The sequence below is a fragment of the Phlebotomus papatasi genome, chromosome 1, assembly GCF_024763615.1.
Source record: "Phlebotomus papatasi isolate M1 chromosome 1, Ppap_2.1, whole genome shotgun sequence".
NCBI lineage: Eukaryota > Metazoa > Arthropoda > Insecta > Diptera > Psychodidae > Phlebotomus > Phlebotomus papatasi.
The window spans coordinates 90,842,882-90,861,131 of record NC_077222.1 but is presented as its reverse complement, the minus strand read 5'-3'; the positions used below and the strand labels follow the sequence as shown (position 1 = coordinate 90,861,131).

Here is an 18,250-nt window from a genome sequence, read left to right as displayed (position 1 = left end):
AAAGATTGCTGATGTGTTTCTAGGAAAACATCTTAATACTAATTCTCTCTAATTCAGGCAAAATTATAAACAATAGGTAGTAAAGTTAGGAAGATAAGACCTTAATTTAGAGATTTCTAGAATAAACAAATCATTTACTAATTCCATTAATAATAATTTACCAAGAGCTTTAACTTTTTTATCTAATCCGAATGATTATTAAAACTTTATGCTTAAAAAAAAGCTTTTTAAGATCATTTTTTGAACTCTAAAAGTTATAATGCTTTTTGTTCTTAGGGAAAAAAACAAATATTATTTTGAGAAGTTTTAGAAACATCGTAAATGTACTTTCAAATAATTTTTCTAATATTAAAAATTTTCAATTAAACACAAATTAACTTTTTAAACCAAAGAATAATCCAAGTAATTTAACGCCAGAAAAATTCCTGGTGACCTAAAGGAGATTCAAGGCCGGGACACTTGCATTATAGAGCAAGTATTCTACTATTTGACCCATTGAGTTCCAAGGCTCAACAGTCCTAAATTTGGCTGCATGGCTGCATTCAGAGTTCAGAACTATAGGCTAAACTTTTAGGGATGTGGACTTTTGGTCTTCGTTGACCCTCCTTCGGCCTTTCTAATACAATTTTTTTCCTATCTCGAAAATTAATTCTACAATTCCCTGAATTCTTGAATATATTCTTTAGATAGCTTAGGCAGATATCTTGGATTTTTTACGATCAAAATCAAATCATTCTAGAGGATTTTCTTTCTCAGCCGATTGGAACAAAATCGTGTTTATTCGAATGGTTTTGGAATTCCAAAAAGTTTAGAATCGGTAATAATTCGTAAAAGTTTCCCTAATTAAGGATTGAAGACTAAACGGTATGAATTATCAAACGATTTGGACGAAGTCGATCTCTTTTCAGGGCTTTGAAATTTCCTAAACGTATGTATCGGTCACAATCGGCAATGAAAAGGGTATTAATTTATTTTATTGAGGTTCTGCTTTAAGTTTGGCCGTCTGATTGCTAAAGCTAGTACCAAAATCTGCCAAACGGTGAACGATATCCACTGAGAAAAAAAAGAGGATGCGATTAACTTTTTTTCCTCATAACTTTAACACTTTTTAGGTGTAAAAATATATCAACATTTTTTAATGTTAATTTTACATCTTTTTAAGGGTAAAATTAACATGAAAAGGGTAACTTTAACCCCCAATACACCTAAAAAGGGTAATATTTACACCGATTTTGGATCAATAATGCAGGGTAAAATTAACATTTCTGGAATGTTATTTTAACTTTTTCGGATTTCTCTCAGTGTCGACATCTAGTCTCGTAAAAGTCCGTTACATTTTTGTTATAGAAAAAAATAGAAATAGCAACCAATTTTATTGATTTTTCAAAACTTAATGTATCACTTGATCATAATATCCAATCTTAAGTGATATTTTTCCATAATATCTTGATTGATAAGAAATTAGAGAAGGTAAGCTATATGGCTAAGCCTTTTAGGTCTGAAGCCCGTATAAGAGTGTCTGGGTAATTAGGCTGAGATCTCCCTCTGAAAGGAGAAAATGTTTCTGGCAATCGAAATATAGTTAGGGTAAATGGCCTAATTCAAAACCATTTCCAGACGCTTTAACAGAAGATTCAACACATTAAGTTTATATTTTTTCTGAAGAGAATTACATAAATTTGCTCATTGACTCTTCTAGAATGTATTCTGTTTAGTGAAAATTCTTTAGATATAATTTGAAAACTTCTTAAATACACTGAGAAAAAAAGAGGGTGCGATTAACTTTTTTTCCTCAAAACTTTAACACTTTTTAGGAGTAACAATATATCAACAATTTTTAATGTTAGTTTTACACCTTTTTTAAGCGTAAAATTAACATGAAAAGGGTAACTTTAACCCCTAATACACATAAAAAGAGTAATAATTACACCGATTTCGGATCAATACTTCAGGGTAAAATTAACATTTCCGGAATGCTAACGCGAGTGTAAAATGCTTCTATTGGAAATGAATTAATCCAAATGGAGACAAGGGAAATTTTCTAATTGGAGACAAACAGTGTAAGTGAAACTGCGACGAAAGGCTTCCAAAACCTTGTTTAGTTGCTCTTGAGTGCAGGATTTGTTCATATTCCTGGTCTTTTCTCCTTTCCCATCTAAAACAATAAGAAAATCTTTCCAAAAAATCATATTTCCGGGGTTTCCTATTGAAGCATTTGCAGACACTTCAGAAAAACCCTTTTTCTTCACGAAATAGGTTATTATTTCAATTGAAAACTTCACGTACCGTTAACAATAAAGATTAGCACTTCATTTAACTAAAATTAGCCAGAAATATGGCTTAAATGTTAAACAAAACGAATAAACAACAGTCACTTTATTGTGTTTTTCATTGGAAAACATGGTCGATCGATGAAAAATTCGATGGTGAAAAGGTACACTATTATTTTTTTGTGAGAAATTAACAAATTAAAATTTGTGAATATAAATGGATTTTCGCTTTATTTGGAGCAAAATTAACTAAATAATGAAACTGTGGTATATAAAATAAATAAATATAGTAATTTAGTACTGTATTTGTCATGAAAACAATGATGTTTCCATTTGGAGTAGTGAAAAATTTCCATTTGGAGCAGGTTTTGAATTAGCTTAATTTACCCTATTTTCTCATTTTAATATTTTTCAATAAAGCTGAAAAAAAAGATTTCTAAAAGAAATAATTAAATTCAAGTAGACTCACCTCATTCTTCTTGGTGCAATTTGTACAGTTGGTGGATGGGGCGGGCAGGATGGCGTTCTTCATGGCACATTGAACGCACGTCTTGTTTAGTGCCTGACAATTGGGGCAGTTTTTCTGCTGACACGATGCACACATAGCCTGTCCACCATTTAGATTCTCCGATGATGCATTGATGTCTCCCTGCTCACTCTCCGTTGGCTGCCTGATGTAGTTGGCATTGATGTATTCAGCTCCCGGAACTCCCGATTCCACATCCTTTAGTTTCACGCGCGTATGATCAAACGGGAGGATATTTTTGTAGCGATTTTTACCACGATTCTCCAACTTTTGACCCTCTTTGCGTGAGAATGAATGTCGACATTCCTGCTGCTGCAGAGATTCAAATTCCTCCCAAAATCCACCCTTCCCATAGCAATGACCCCCATTCTCCTTCTGCAACTGCTCTACGCGTGCATTAATCCCTGCCGCTGTTATCCTCGTGGCATTAAATGGCTGCCTCAGATGAACAACTGTCCCGCATGTCTCTACCATTGGATTCCTCTTGTAGTGCTCAATGAGTTCACACAAGGTGGAAAATTGTTCTCCTCCACCCACATCGTACTTCTTATCTTGCCACCGGATCATCACGTGGGTCACCTTGTCGTCTGTCCGGACAGAGAGGACAAAGTCACCGGGTTTACTCTGAGATTCACGGACTAGAAATGAGCCATTTTTGCCACGCTCCAAAATCAACTTCTCCGCCTCCTTTCCCGACAAATTCCCGTGGAACCACCTGAAGCACAATTGGAAAAAAAAAGAAGCAACACCCAACATTATTCACCCGAAAGAGTCAAAACAAACCTTCAAAAAAGAGCTTTCATTGACGCGCATTTTGCAACAAAAAAAAAACATTAAATTTGATGGTTGTTTCCGCACCATATGACCATTTATTACCATTATCCCACACCTTTCCTCCCTCATTTGCTCAAAAAGGTATTTTACGCGCTTCAATTTTTTTAATTTATCCATTTGCTTCTAAATCTCGCGCTAAAAAGCACATTTCTCTCTCACAGAATCTCTTTGGTTGTTGTCAATCTCTCTAAATGGAAACTAGTTCGACTTGATGGAAGAGACATAGAAAAAAAAATCACCACAGATGGAAGACGCAAGAAAAACTACGCAATATACCTGCCTCTAATTATTCTTATTTTTACATTGTATGATCTCAAGAAAAATACTCAATGAGACACTTAAGCCATTTTTCTATATATCACACAACAGTGATGGAATTCTCTACACACGTCACTCTTACTGCCAAAGTGATCATTTTGTAATTTATTGTAAAGCATTATACATAACACACACATATATTTCTTGAACTTTTGTGATAAATATGCTGGAAAATTGATTGCTAAATGAATTATGAACACGATAATCGATGGGAGGGTTTTCTATTCAAATACGCGGTGGTATCGTGGTTCACTGATTTTGTGCCTTTGAACGAGCATTAGATTGATGTTTTGTTTGCCCAAGATGTCGATATCACTCAAGTCAAGATACTAACATAACTTCATTTACCGTACCTTCAAAATATCTTAAGCAAGGGTGAGTAAGTGTACGAAATTTCGGCATAGGGTAATGTGGTACAAGTTGGACAATGGTACAATTTGGACAGGGCTTTTCGTCTTGATAAATTTAGTACTTCATTTTTATTTGTATATTTTTAATGGTTTAGTTTTATAATTTGGTTTCTTGTGCTTAGAAACAAATTTTGTACTGTATTTATCAAGAAAAAAGCCATGTCCAACTTGTACCGGCGAATTGTCCAACTTGTAACACTAATTTCAAATTATACACTTTACCCTAGTTGTATGCAAACGCCAAAGTCTTAAGTTTGAAATGCAATATTTGTAATACAATTTTTTTTATTACTTCTTTTTAAGCGATGTTACTTGAAATCTAGTATATAGTTTATCGTATTTGTTTTCTCTAAAATCATTCTTAATACATTTTAAAATGAATAAAAATATAGACATAGCTTTGGGTAAAATTTCGTCCACCTTAATTATTATATTTTCTTGCTGGAATTCTTCCAGTCTTTTTCACTTCATCTCGTTTGTCGAAGCAATATTTTCTGTTTTTTTTGCATTGTATCATCTCTAGAATATGCAAAAACTAAATATTCATGAAAATTTAAGGAACAAAAGAAGTAGACGAAATTGCAAACTGGCCAAATTTCCTACAGTTATTATTAAAGATTTTTTTTGTAGAAATTTTTTGATTTCGATTTCTTGAGTATTTGAAGCAACTGAAATTGAATTAATAAAAAAATGTGTTCGGTCCTTTCGGTCAGATAATAACGATGTTTAGACTGAATATACCGTTCCCGATTTCATTTCTAAGCAGCAAGAAGGACCACTAAACTTAAAGTATGAATTAATGCCTCCGGCACAACTTTTAGATCGGTAAAATTTCATGAAAACAAAATTCGCGTCCGTTGCTTTTTAAAAAAGTAAATTTCGATTACATGAAATTAAACCGAGCTAAAAGATGTGTCGAGGATATAAACAAACATGGATTAATATTTGGTCCAAAAAGAATTAATAGAGATATTTTACCATAATGATCAAAATAAATAAATAATAATATTGCTGATCTCTGAAAATAATGCTAAATAAAAGTCTTGTAAAATCTTTGGAAAATATTGTCAAAATCTTGCGTTTAATTATCAAAAATCTCGATTTTTCAGCCGGAAATGGTTTTCAACGCCGATGTTTAATTTCTATTTTATAATAAGTACTATGATATGAAAATCTTGATTACCATTTCAACAAAATTGAGAAATAATTTTAAAGTAAATATCCCTATGACGATAGAGATAACCAATGCTCTTGTTACATTTCCATATGAATCAACTTTATAAAATTTCATAAGATTGTTTACAAGATAATCTCTTCAGCGTATATTTTGTAATTTTTGTGCAAAAAAACTAATTTTATTCAGACAAAATAAATTTTCTCTAAATTATGCAAATTATTATATTTTGCATAATTTAATGAAGACATAATTTTCAACAAATTGGTTTAATGAAAACTGAAATATATTTTTAATAAAATAATCAGAAGGGAAATTCCAATTATAGGGGAATTTCCCTTCTGAGTTTGCCCGGCAAAGTGTATGCCAAAATCCTTGAGAGAAGATGCCGAGAAATAGTCGAACCCAGACTTGGTGAGGAACAATGCGGTTTCAGACCTGGTAGAAGCACCACGGATCAGCTTTTTACCCTGAGGATGATTGTCGAAAAGGCTTGGGAGTATGCAATTCCACTCTATGCTTGTTTCATAGATTTGGAAAAAGCATATGACCGAGTACCGAGAGAACAACTTTGGGATGTACTGCACGAGTACGGACTGGATGAAGAATTGGTAGGAGCCATTCAGTCATTGTACAGAGACTGTAGTAGCTGTGTTCGTGTAAACGGATCCAAATCGGAAGGTTTTCAAGTGAGTGTTGGACTGCGTCAAGGGTGTGTTCTATCACCATTGTTGTTCATAATATACATGGACAAGATTATGGAACGCAGTCGGGGGCGGAATGCGATTCGTATTGGGGATTTCAGGGTGAGCCATCTCCTCTATGCAGATGATTTGGTTCTTTTTGGATCTTCCGAAGAAGAGCTTCAGCGCACACTTGACCGATTTGTAAATGTTTGTGCCGAAACAGGTATGAAGGTGAACGACAAAAAGTCGGAGGTAATGGTGATTTCCCGACAATCTGTGAAATGCACTCTACATGTTAGTGGAGACTCATTGACACAGGTGGAGAAGTTCAAGTATCTCGGGGTGTTATTCACGAGTGATGGTAGGATGGAGGCAGAACTCTCGTCGCGAATCGGTCAGGCTTCTGCAGTAATGAGGGAGCTTGGCAGAAGCGTGTTGAGGAAGGTCGAGCTTAGTCGATCGGCTAAATTATCGGTTTTCAAAGCTGTGTTCATTCCTATTCTCACCTATGGTCATGAGATTTGGGTAATGACCGAAAGGGTAAGATCGCGAGTACAAGCTGCCGAGATGAGGTACCTTCGAGCGGTAAAGGGAATCACTCGTAGAGATCGAGTGAGGAATGTGGCCGTGCGTGAGGAACTAAGAGTCGAGGAGCTGCTTCTTCGGGTTGAGAGATCACAACTTCGATGGTATGGACATGTTCAACGCATGAATGAAGAAAGATTCCCCAGAAAAGCTATGCAAGCCATTGTGAGGAGACCTCGGCCTCGAGGCAGACCTAGGACAAGGTGGCTGAATCAAATTCAGAATCTTGCCTTGGAACGCCTCGGGATCGAACCCGAACATCTTCCTGAAGTGGCGGAGGACCGACAGGCGTGGGCTGCTAGATTGGATGTCATGGGCCCGCGACCCCAATAGGGATAAGCGGTTGAAAATGAATGAATAAAATAATTCTGTTTAGTTTGTAAATAATTTACAAAAGATAATATTTAGTTGACAGCATTTGAATTTAGAAAAAAAACATATGTTTTCTCTGTATTCTCTGAAATAAAATATAATTGTTCGGGTTTCCCTATTTTCGTGCAATACAGTAATATTTTATACTTTAACTATGGAAGTATTTAAAAGCTGTAAATATCAGTAGGAAACAGATTTAAAAAAAAAATCCAGAAGAAATATTAGTGTGCACTAAGAGCTGTAAGATATTAAATTTCGTTACAAAAGGATAAACAAAATTTATCACAAAATAAGGTAAAAGGAGGTAATTTGGAACCTTTTACAATTTGGGATATTTAAGATTTTCTCGTTGTTTTAGCTATGCAAAAGGAAGAAAAGCTCTTCCTTTACTTCTTAATCGTCTTTTTCTTCTATTTCCCGGTCTTTGTTTTCTCTTTGCTCATCTAAAACAGTAAGAAAACCTCAAAAGTCCCAAATTGTAAATGGTTCCAAATTACCTCATTTTAGACTATATTAAAAAAAAAGAAAATAATGACCCGAGACGTACACCGCATAACCGAGATACAGCACCAGAGGAGGTATAGAACAACAAGAGTTCTATTTTTTACGTAACTCCTTAAAAAAATGATATCACCTATTTTGTAACATTTCTTTCCCGATATTTATTAACAAAGCGATAATTAGTAAAGTCTGTATATTAAAAGTAAATGCTAAGTTCTAAATAATGTAAAAAAAATATATGAAAAATTTGACCAATGTTCTAAAATGCGAAAAATATCAAGGGTAAGAAAGAATTCTTACTGTCCCAATTAGGTGTAACTTTAAGAGATTTTATAAATACATTAAGTAAATTCGAAGCACTACTAGAATCACTTCAGATATGTTATTTTCATCAAGAAAACATCCTACCTCTCCTGTCTAAGGCTTAGTAAAAATTAAGTTAATCATTATTTTGGAGTGTCTTATTCTTTTTATCTAATAATGAAAGAAAATTATTTATTTTTTACTGGTATTTCGTTATCTTTTCTAAGACTCTTTCAAATAAAAAGAGGTTCGTGACACACTCCAGACAGTCATAAAATACCTTGTTAAAATTTCTTGTAATTTTTGCAAATCCCCGGTTCTATTCAAATCAAAAACACCCCACTATTTTGCATTATAAAAAAGAATTTTAGGAACTCTCAAAAAAATAATAAAATTATTAATCTACTTTGAAAACAAATTTTGTCTAATTATAATAAGAAAAGTTTGTCAAAAGGATGTTCTTCCATACAGAATATAGAAAAGTTTTGTCAAATCAGCGGCCAACTTGATCTTCGTAAAAGTTTGTCAAAAGGATGTTTTCCCATACAAAATGTCAGAAAATGTTTTGTCAAAACGACATCCTTTTGACAAAATTTTGGCAAGATTTATTTGTCTTATTGTTAGGTATGTGTCTTTGCTAAATATAGAATTTTTTAATTTATTTATTTATTTACTTATTGTGCTTACACTCGAGTCCTTTTCAAGTAATTATATGCTTTGCGTTTATGTGGCCACCGCCGTCTTAGCGTTGAATTTTTTTCAATTTGCGTGTAACATTTTTTGCCGATGACACAATTAGCGCTTGACGAACAATCTGTTCTATCCCTAACTCTTAAATCACTTATTGATTGCATTATTAGTATTCAAATCACTTCTCCCACAAATTCAATCATCATTCAGAGCTGAGACAAATTCTTAGGAAAAAAAATCATCAAGTGTGAGAGGAGGAACTGAAGGGTAACACAAAACAGATGGATAATGTAAGAAAAATATTACCATAAGTGAAAGATAAATTGAAAAGAAGAATAAAAGTTATAGTAATTACAATTAAATTGCAAAGAATGATTCACGAAACAGAAAGTGGAAAATAGTGTGAAGGATAATTTAATTGGCCTGTCATCAAAGTCGCTCCATAAATTTCCATCAAGACAGAATGTGAGAGAAGAGATATAGAAAAAAAATACAACAAACACGTCAAACAAATCTAATGCATTTGAAAAGTAATTAATGAGGATTATTGGATAAATAGTCAGTGAGATGGATACTGTATTTAAAATGATTGCTTCAATAAAGATTGTTGTTTTTTTTTCTTCAATCATCACCATTCTCTCTCTCTCACAAACACTTCCATTCACTCATAGTATCAGACTTGGTGTTACTTCATATGGCGTTCCTCAAGTTTATATATACTTTATAATATTCAATTTCGCAATGATCGAAGCACTTCAGAGGCTGCGATCGGCATTTTTTTCATCCCATTATCGTGGTTTTTATTTGGTTTTCACACGGATTGATATACCTTTAGACTTTTTATTTGCACTATTTGCAGATGATCATTAATAACAAGGCGGTATACATCTTATAGAGACACTAGACCTTTTTGCAAGTGAGATTTTCAAACTACTAATTTTTTTTTTGCTAAAGGACGAGGTGATATATCCCAAGCCCTGTGGAATTACCTCCAGTGAATTGGATACCATTCCAACACTTTTAATGCAAAAAAATTTTAGGGATAACGGAGTCGAACCCAGGACACTAGCATTATAGAGCAAGCGCTCTACCACTTAACCGATTGCGCGTCTGCAAGAGCGATCATTGGGTAAAAGAAATTAATACTAACGGATAGAAGTAGAGTGTATTCCGGAGTTCAGCAATTGCAGTTGACAGGATGATCTCTGGCAAAGGCAAGATCGATGTCGAGGAGATATCTAGCACATCAGAATCCTGATGAGACTGATTGGTCTTCTTTTCCGCCAAATAGTGAACTGCCCCAAGAGCAGTAGATAACTTTGAAACGTACTTCTTGAACATTCCAGCAAAGAAAAAAACTTCCAAAATAAGCCACAAATATGTAAAACACCCACGATCACAAGATCACGCACTTAAAATTAAACAACTGATTCACAAACAAACTGAAAACTTCTTTGGGAGGAGAGATGAAAACTTGTGAGAGATATAATAATCATTTACTGCATAAGACGTCCGATCTTCTTGAGAAATCTCTTAAATTTGCTCTGTCGTTTAGATTTGTCCTTCGTCTCGGAATTCTTACTCTCGTTTTCAATGAGATGTAGAATGATGTTCTCATAGAAAAATCCTCCAGACATGATAGGTTTTATTGGAATTTCTTATAGATTTCTCGCTCTCTCAGTTTTTTCCTTCCTGTAATACTTCTTTTGTCGTTTATAGTTCTTTGGATTATTTATGTTTTTTTTGTTGTCCACACGCAACTCTCTTTTTCCCAGCAAATTTTTCTGCGTGCTTCCTCTTTTTTTTATCTTTTTCAATCACTATAAAATATCTCTAATGAATTGTTGATATTTTTTCCCAGGATAAACTAGAATCGGCTTGTACTGTACACTTTGTATAAAACAATAAATTCTCCTCAAAGATCCTCTTTGGACTCTGATCCAAATCTAATTGATGGGAGAGATGATCTCCTGGTGAGAGAGAAAAAAAAGTGCACCTACTTCGACGATCTCTTGATCACTGAAAAACTTCTGTCCGGCAACTGATTCAATTCATTAGGTGATCTTGTCATTTTACCCATAACACATCGTATCACCTCACTCTGTCTCCCCAGATACTTCCATCTCTCTCTCCCACTTGGGTACACGCGCTTTTTTACCCCAACTTCTTCGCAAAATACCCATACATTCCCATGGCAAAACAAACTAAATGGAAAAGTTGTTCTTTGTACATAAATACCTCACCAATTTTTAATATTCCTACAAATTTTTCAAAGAGTCAACACAGGTGACAAATACCTCAAGACAGGTAAGAAAACAACTGAGGCCTAAATTACCGGATGATGGGCAGGTGAATTTGTAGCTATAATTAGTAAAAATACTAAGTGCTAAGTGGGAGGATTTTTTTTTATAAATCCATAAATTTGTCTGTTTTTATTTCCTCAAAAAAACAGACGAATTTTCCCTTTTTTTGCTCAACTTCTTCAAAACACATCCCAGCAACAATGATCACGTGGAATTTTTCAGGTGATCCTCATGTGATCACAATACAAATTGTGCGTCACATAATATAGGAGATATAATACCATTTAATACATATTATATTGAAATATTGCCTAAGAAAAAATATACTTGATGAGCAAGAGACAAAATACAAATTATATTCGCAGTCTCTGTGAGAAAACTGTGCAAATGAGGTAAAAATAAAATATATAAGAAGCCCCATTTAGTAATCACTCCACGAGCTTAACCTTGTCAACATCGTTGAAATCATGTGCCATGCTTAAATTGCCCATTAGTGTATAAGCTTCAATTAAAAAAAATATCCATCCCAAGAGACAGAAACGTATAGTTGAAATTGTATGCTTGATTTCATGCAAGAGTTGCTTGAGATGGAATTGATACAATCTCAGAGGTATACTAATCCGAAGAACACTGTTAGAAAATAAACTTAGAATTCCCATATTATCAACAGTGGTACAGATCTAAATAGGGACAGTATCTCTGAAACTTTTATAGGCGATAAGAGATTAAGTTTTGTGTGTAGGTCGGTTAAAACCTTTATCGGTACCGCCGATATCCAGGCCACTTGTTCAGGCCCTTCAGGCCCATGCACTCTCTATTCCTCCACTCTATCATAACCCCCAAGGCGATCTTCTAGCTCTATATCTCGGCTTCCGTGTGCCAATTCGGAACACGCAGTGCCGCTTCCATATTGCGACAGACCAGCCTTGGTTGGATCAGTTGCAGTGAATGTATACTTGTATCGAAAGATCTCTTCATGTCGAACTCGTTTCAGTACTAGCCTCTCTTGTTGAAGTGGTTCATTGCCAAGGCATTTGGCATTAGGGTAAAGTGTACACTAGGGTGTTTCAACAAGGAAAAAATTTTTTTGTCACTATACTCAGGGTGCTGTATTTGATGAGACAAGAAGAAGAAGATGTGGGGTGAATACTTGGTGTCGTCTAAGGGTATGCAAGGTATGAAAAACCTTTCTGCAAATCTCAGCTGCGTGGTCGGACCAAGTGACGGTTTCATTGAAGATGATAACCAAGTTTTTGACCTTAGAAGCAAAAGCAATAATCTCATTCCCTAAAAATAGAGTATGAGGATCGGGATTCCACCATCTTGTATGTACAATTAGCGCTTCTTGAGACTTAGCAGGATTCAAAACGAGACCATTGCAGTTAGCCCACTGAGAAATTCTGGAAAGGTCGTCGTTAATGGCCTCAAAGGTATGAAGAGAATGGCATACATCCTCGGAACAATCGACCACCTGTAGGTCTTTCGTATAATCCACAATATCTAAGGACACGTGGGGGATCATTTATAAGAAGTGAGAACAAATTTGGCTCCAATATGAAACCCCGAGGAACTTCATGAGTAAGAGCAAGAGCAGAGGACGAACTCTCAACTGATCTCACGATTTGCGATCGAGACGCAAGATAGGAGGCAAGAAGAAGAGCAATTGGTAGCAGAAGCCGTATGAAGTCAAGAGAGAGGTCGTCAACACCCTGTTGACTTCACCCTCATGATAGCAGAATATACCATCTGAGGACTGATACTAACAAAGTTAAATTCTAATAGAAGAAGAGCTCCAGAACTCATCTAAGTCAGCGAAAACAGTCTGAGATGACTCTTTTAGGCCAAGATGGATGATATTGCGCCATAATTGGGATGGATCAAGCGAAGGATCCAGCTGACTCCGGTAGTACCGCAATTTAGCAACGCGAATGAGTCTCTGACTCTGTTAGGATGCCACTTAAAGGTAGGACACACTGGTAAAAATAAAAGGATCAAATTGATCCAAATTTGATCCTTTTGCAAAGGACGGATCAAATTTCAAATTCTCAATGCACATTTATCGTAATAGAACATGTGAATTTGATCCATCCTTTGCAAAAGGATCAATTTCATCCTTTTATTTTTACCAGTGCAATCAGTGGTCAGACCAGACGTCCCCCAGATCTCGAAAGCCCTATCACGATCATGTATTGTCCTTGAGAATCAGTGGCGCAATAGGCAAGACCGTTGGCTCTTGGGTGGATCGATTCCCCGGCTCGACTTACTGTTGTGAGTTCGAATCCCGCCCGGTGCAAAGATCTAAATGTCTAATTTAGGAAATTTTCATATGTTAATAACGTAATATAATGCACCACCTACGCCTAACAACTCCGGGAGCATGGAAGAAGCATCCACAATGCGAGGAAAGCGCTCCTGGACGAGTCTACAAACGGACTAGCAGATTCTTCTAACACGGGATATGAACATTGTAAAAATGATTACCTTTGTAATAAATATATCTCGATACGATTAATAATAAATAATGTATTGTCCTAAGCAGGGGGGTGACATTAGCTCTGAAAAATGCGATCGGTTTTAGTGTAATTTTTTCCGTTTTCGTACACATTTCACGAGATATCTTCAAAACTACGTAGGTTGCCAATTTAGGGTTTTCGGTTGCCTCTTCGTTATTAAATTGGCTTTTATTTTGTATTAGTATTTTTTGCTAATTCATTCTACAATGACAGAAAACAGCTAATAAACTCACAAGTTTTTTCGGTGCGCTATAGAAGCATATGGGAAACATAGTAAATGTCATGTCCCTGGTCCTAAGTATGTAAGGAGTTATCCAAGGCGTTCTCGGATTCCTCAGCAAAACTCTTCTATGAGGGACATGAGCATCAAACAAGGAGCCAAGTAAGCTGCCAAGTAACATCAAGTCCAAGCACTGAATGCCCGCAATATGATGAATATTACATCTTAAAATACATTCATTAGAAATAATAAAAGGTTTACCGTAAACCTTTCAGAAAATTGGATCAAAGGTTCAAATTAACCTTCCGGGGTTAATATTGAACCCTGAAAGTTTAATTTTGAACCTTACTGGAGATCATGTATGATCCAACTCTTCAATAAGTTCATAGTGAACCTTTTATTTTTAGTAGTATTCCATTTCTAGCAGTGTAACCTAAAGCTAACTCTAAAAATTGAACAAGTTCAAGAAAATATTTTCTACAGAGAAAAAAAATATTGCGAAAATATGTGAGCAATAAAAGAGAAACATTCCAATTTACACTCCAGGAGAGTTTGGTGCAATTTTTTTGCTTCAGAATCTTCATTGCTCCAGACCAGCATGAAACCATTGAGCGACAATCAAGAACTCAAACAATATTGCCTGAAATTTACAATAAAATCAAAAGAAGGAAGGTGGGAGATCGCACAGTGGAGTGAGAGTGCTAAAAAAAGGCAAAAAAAAAAGAAGAGGAAAATAATTTTAAAAAAAGAACTGTATATAGCATCCCTGAACTTGAAGACACAAATTAGCATATAAGCGCAACATTCATAAATTCAATATTGATTGTTTGCAGAAAATTGTGTGAGAGTGAGAAGAGATTTTTTCACCGACTCAGACTATGAAAAAAAAATTTAATTACGTTCCTTCAGTAAAAACCTGTTCGCGTTCTTTCATCATCATTGTGGTGGGATTCACCTAAAATATATACACCTGAGCCAGAGGAAAACCACACAAAACACACCTTGTAAGCTTAATAACTTTTAGAATACTCACACGGATTTTCAGGATGGCAGACTTTGAGACCCAAATTCTAAATGAGAATTTGCAAAAAAAAATATGTTTGGACTTTGCCAAGAAGAGCATTGTCTTTTAGAACATCTTCACAGACATCACAAATTGGTATCTTCCAAATTCAAAAAATTTTCTTGCAGAGTCCATTTGGTGGAAATATAAATCGTCAAGGTGGAATCGATTGTGTTAGAGGCAATTTGCATTTATATTATTATTTCACTGTCAATCGCGTCTCCCAGAGACAACACACCAGGGAGAGATATACACCTCGTCGAGTGAGAAAACAACATTTAAAAAGATCGTGAGACAATCTCTCAATCTCATTGGGTCAGTCATCGAGACGCAAGTTGAGAGGAGCTGGAGGTGGCTTTTTAAAAAAACATGGACTTAAATGGCAAGAAGCAAATATATGATATTTCTCTCTCTCAAGAGCTAAAATGCAAAAATTCATCACAAAAATCCAAGAAATTCACGTGAATCACACAAACAAAAACTCCTTCATATTATACATGACAATCTATTTTTAAAACCATCATCCAGCTCACCTCAAGATCTCTTTTCAATTCATCTCAGCCCATTTATTATCTTCACCCTCTCAACCTCGTCATAATATATGATTTTTTTTGCTAATTAATCACTATGTTAGTTTTTCCATCATTTATTTGCGTCGTCCATCCATATTCCTTCTGTCTTAAGCACCCACACATTATTATTATTTTATTTTTTACATATTTATTGCGACTCTATCCATTAATCTCTCAACAGTACCAATATTAATTTTGAGCCTTTTATGCATGCGAAATTATTAGGAGTGACTTACATGGACATTTATCTATTGAGGAACTATCGAATTTCATTGTGTTTAGGCCAAATGGCAATTGGGACCAATTAATTGTGACAAGATTTTTTTTTCTAAATCCTCATTTAGCTTGATTAATTGGTCACACAATTATTTATTCACTAATTGATAAGCTTATGAACAGACTTAAGAAATCGTTAATTTGTATTTCTTGCTTTCCTAATACGGGAATACCATATTCCACAGAAGAATAAGGACTTTTTGTAAATGAAAAAGACTGTGGGAAACGATGTGGAATTGTTAATCTCAAGTTCTTTTTAAAATTAAGTTCAGTAAAGTTCATATTACAGTAGACTCTCGCAAATTCGGTTCTTTTAAGAACGGGATACTTTTTAATTCGGGAAGCAGTTACATTTGAGAAAAGTTTGTTGTAATTTTTCAAGTTTGATTACGATTAACAAATGAAGCAAATATGCTCAAATTTGCCATGGTTTGTCTTAGTTTTGATGTGATTTTGCATTATTAAGAGATTTTCATGAAATTTACAATAAATATGAGTATGTAAACTCAATATGTGCAGGCAGATGAATAACAAATCGTTGCACTTCAAAAAGTTTGTCGCCCGAATTTCGCTCTAATTCGGGTGAAATTTTGGTCCCAAATACCCGAATTTGAAAGAGTTTACTGTACAGTAGAGTAGACTCTCGCTCAATCGGCTCTTTTTCAATCGGGCGAAAAATTTTGTTGACAATTTTCACGTTTATTTATGAAGCTAATTCGCTCAAATTCGCTGAAGTTCTTCCTATTTTATCGTGATCCTTTATAATTGAGCGCTTTTTGTGTAATTTACAAAGGCTTTGACGCCCAAATCTATCGATAAACTGAATGAAATTTCGCCCCAAATGCCCATTTGAGAGAGAGTCTACTGTAATAAGCTCACAATATCTTAGTTCAGGAAATAGTCAAGGTCCTGCAAAAGATATCCATAATTAGAGCATCTTAATAGCTGCATTAGAATCGGATTTTAATCGATTTTGAACAGTTCAAAAAATTGATGTTCACAAGTATTCATATTTTCCTTTAGGTAAAGGTAATTGGAATCATGTCTAATTTGGAACTTTTAGATTTCCTAATAGTTTTAGATGGCAAAGGGAATAAACAACGAAAAAGTATTTTCCATTGTAATGTATTTTACTTCTTCGTACTTTTCTTTATCTCTTTGATCTTTTGAATCAGTGAAAAAATCTCAATATTTCATCATAGACATGATTCCGAATTACCCCATTTTACCCTACCCAGAATCCCTAAAGACGCGAAAGAGTTGTTTCTGGTAACATCAAGGATATTCGAATGCGGAAAGCAATATCAGTTAGCTTATGGATACAATAAATTTGTTCAAATTAGGTATTTGGTACGCTCCGTCTATGAATTATTTTAAGCCACGCCCGTTTTAGGAGTTGTAACCAATAAAACAGTTATCTTTTATTTAAAATAATGAATAAGGGAATACTATAACCCCACTTAAATAAAACATCATCGACAATTTAAATTTAAATTTCAATTTTTTTGAATGCATGACTTGATGTTTTTTCAATAATGAAAAATACACCACACCCCTAAAAAAATTTGGATAAATTACACTACTTTTGTGAGATGTCAGAGCTATTTAGGAAATAAAAAGCCCTATTATTCAATTCTTAATGCCTGGCTTGTTCTTTATCCTTTTTAAAAATAATGATATTTTTATCTGTCGTGTTTATCAGCAAATAGTTCCAACTTTGATCAAGTATAACCATTAACAAAGATAAAATCTATTTTTTTTTAGAGATTCTGTAAGAGTTTGAGGATCGGAGAACAATTTTTTTCATTAAAAAAAAACATAAATTGCTGTTGTGAATTGTCAAAATCAATAATTTTCGACTAAAGTAAACTATTTCAGTACCAGAGATTCGGGTGACTTTGCATTAAGACGGTGACTTTGCACCCCTACTTTTCGTAAGCGTCTCATTAATTCTAGCATTTAACGATGATCTTTAGAACTTTCTTAAGTGCTAGAATTAAAGAAAAGCTTGCGAAAAGCAGGGGTGCAAAGTTACTCACATCTACGGTAAACTTAAAACTTCGGAGTATGTTCCTTGAGCAAATAATTTAAAGAAAACAACAACAGAGAACTTTCAAGTTCTAAAATGTGCTAAAAATTACCCTTCACTTGATATTTCGGAGATCTGTTATGAACCAATTCATAACCGTAATTTTTATCAGAAAATCAATTGTATTAACTCTTAGGGCGGAATCACATTGACAGTAAAATGCTCGACGTATTTCGTTAATTTACGCATTTTCATTGCAATTCTTACGCAAATTCTCGATTACGATATTACCTTATCTCATACTCGTTGGCAATTGGTGAAAATAATACAAGAAAATTGAAGAAATAAAACGAAAATTCAATAAACGGTGAGAAAAAAAAAATTGTACGATTAATTTCTCTTACAGTTTTTTTGCTCGCCGTTTATGGAATTTTCGTTTTATTTCTTCAATTTTCTTATATTATTTTCACCTAGTGCCACCAAGTATGAGATAACGTAATACGGTAATTGAGAATTTGCAAGAATTGCAATGAAAATGCGTAAATTAACGAAATACGGTGAGGCTACGGCGAGCATTTTGTTGTCAATGTGATTCTGCCCTTAAG

At 34.5% G+C, this 18,250-nt stretch overlaps 1 protein-coding gene across 2 annotated transcripts in view; it reads right to left on the bottom strand.

Moving 5' to 3' along the window:
- LOC129809661 (tyrosine-protein phosphatase corkscrew) overlaps positions 1–18,250 on the bottom strand; it is a 37,181-nt gene that overhangs the window by 11,769 nt on the left and 7,162 nt on the right. The window contains exons 1-2 of one of the 2 annotated variants that reach the window (XM_055859678.1): positions 9,820–10,771; positions 2,740–3,511 (exon numbers count right to left, since the gene is read on the bottom strand). In XM_055859678.1, coding sequence (XP_055715653.1) covers positions 2,740–3,511; positions 9,820–10,010 — 963 coding nt within the window. In that variant the 5' untranslated portion in view covers positions 10,011–10,771. Of the gene's footprint in view, positions 1–2,739; positions 3,512–9,819; positions 10,772–18,250 lie in introns of those variants that run through there. The other variant, XM_055859677.1, reaches the window with a different exon arrangement.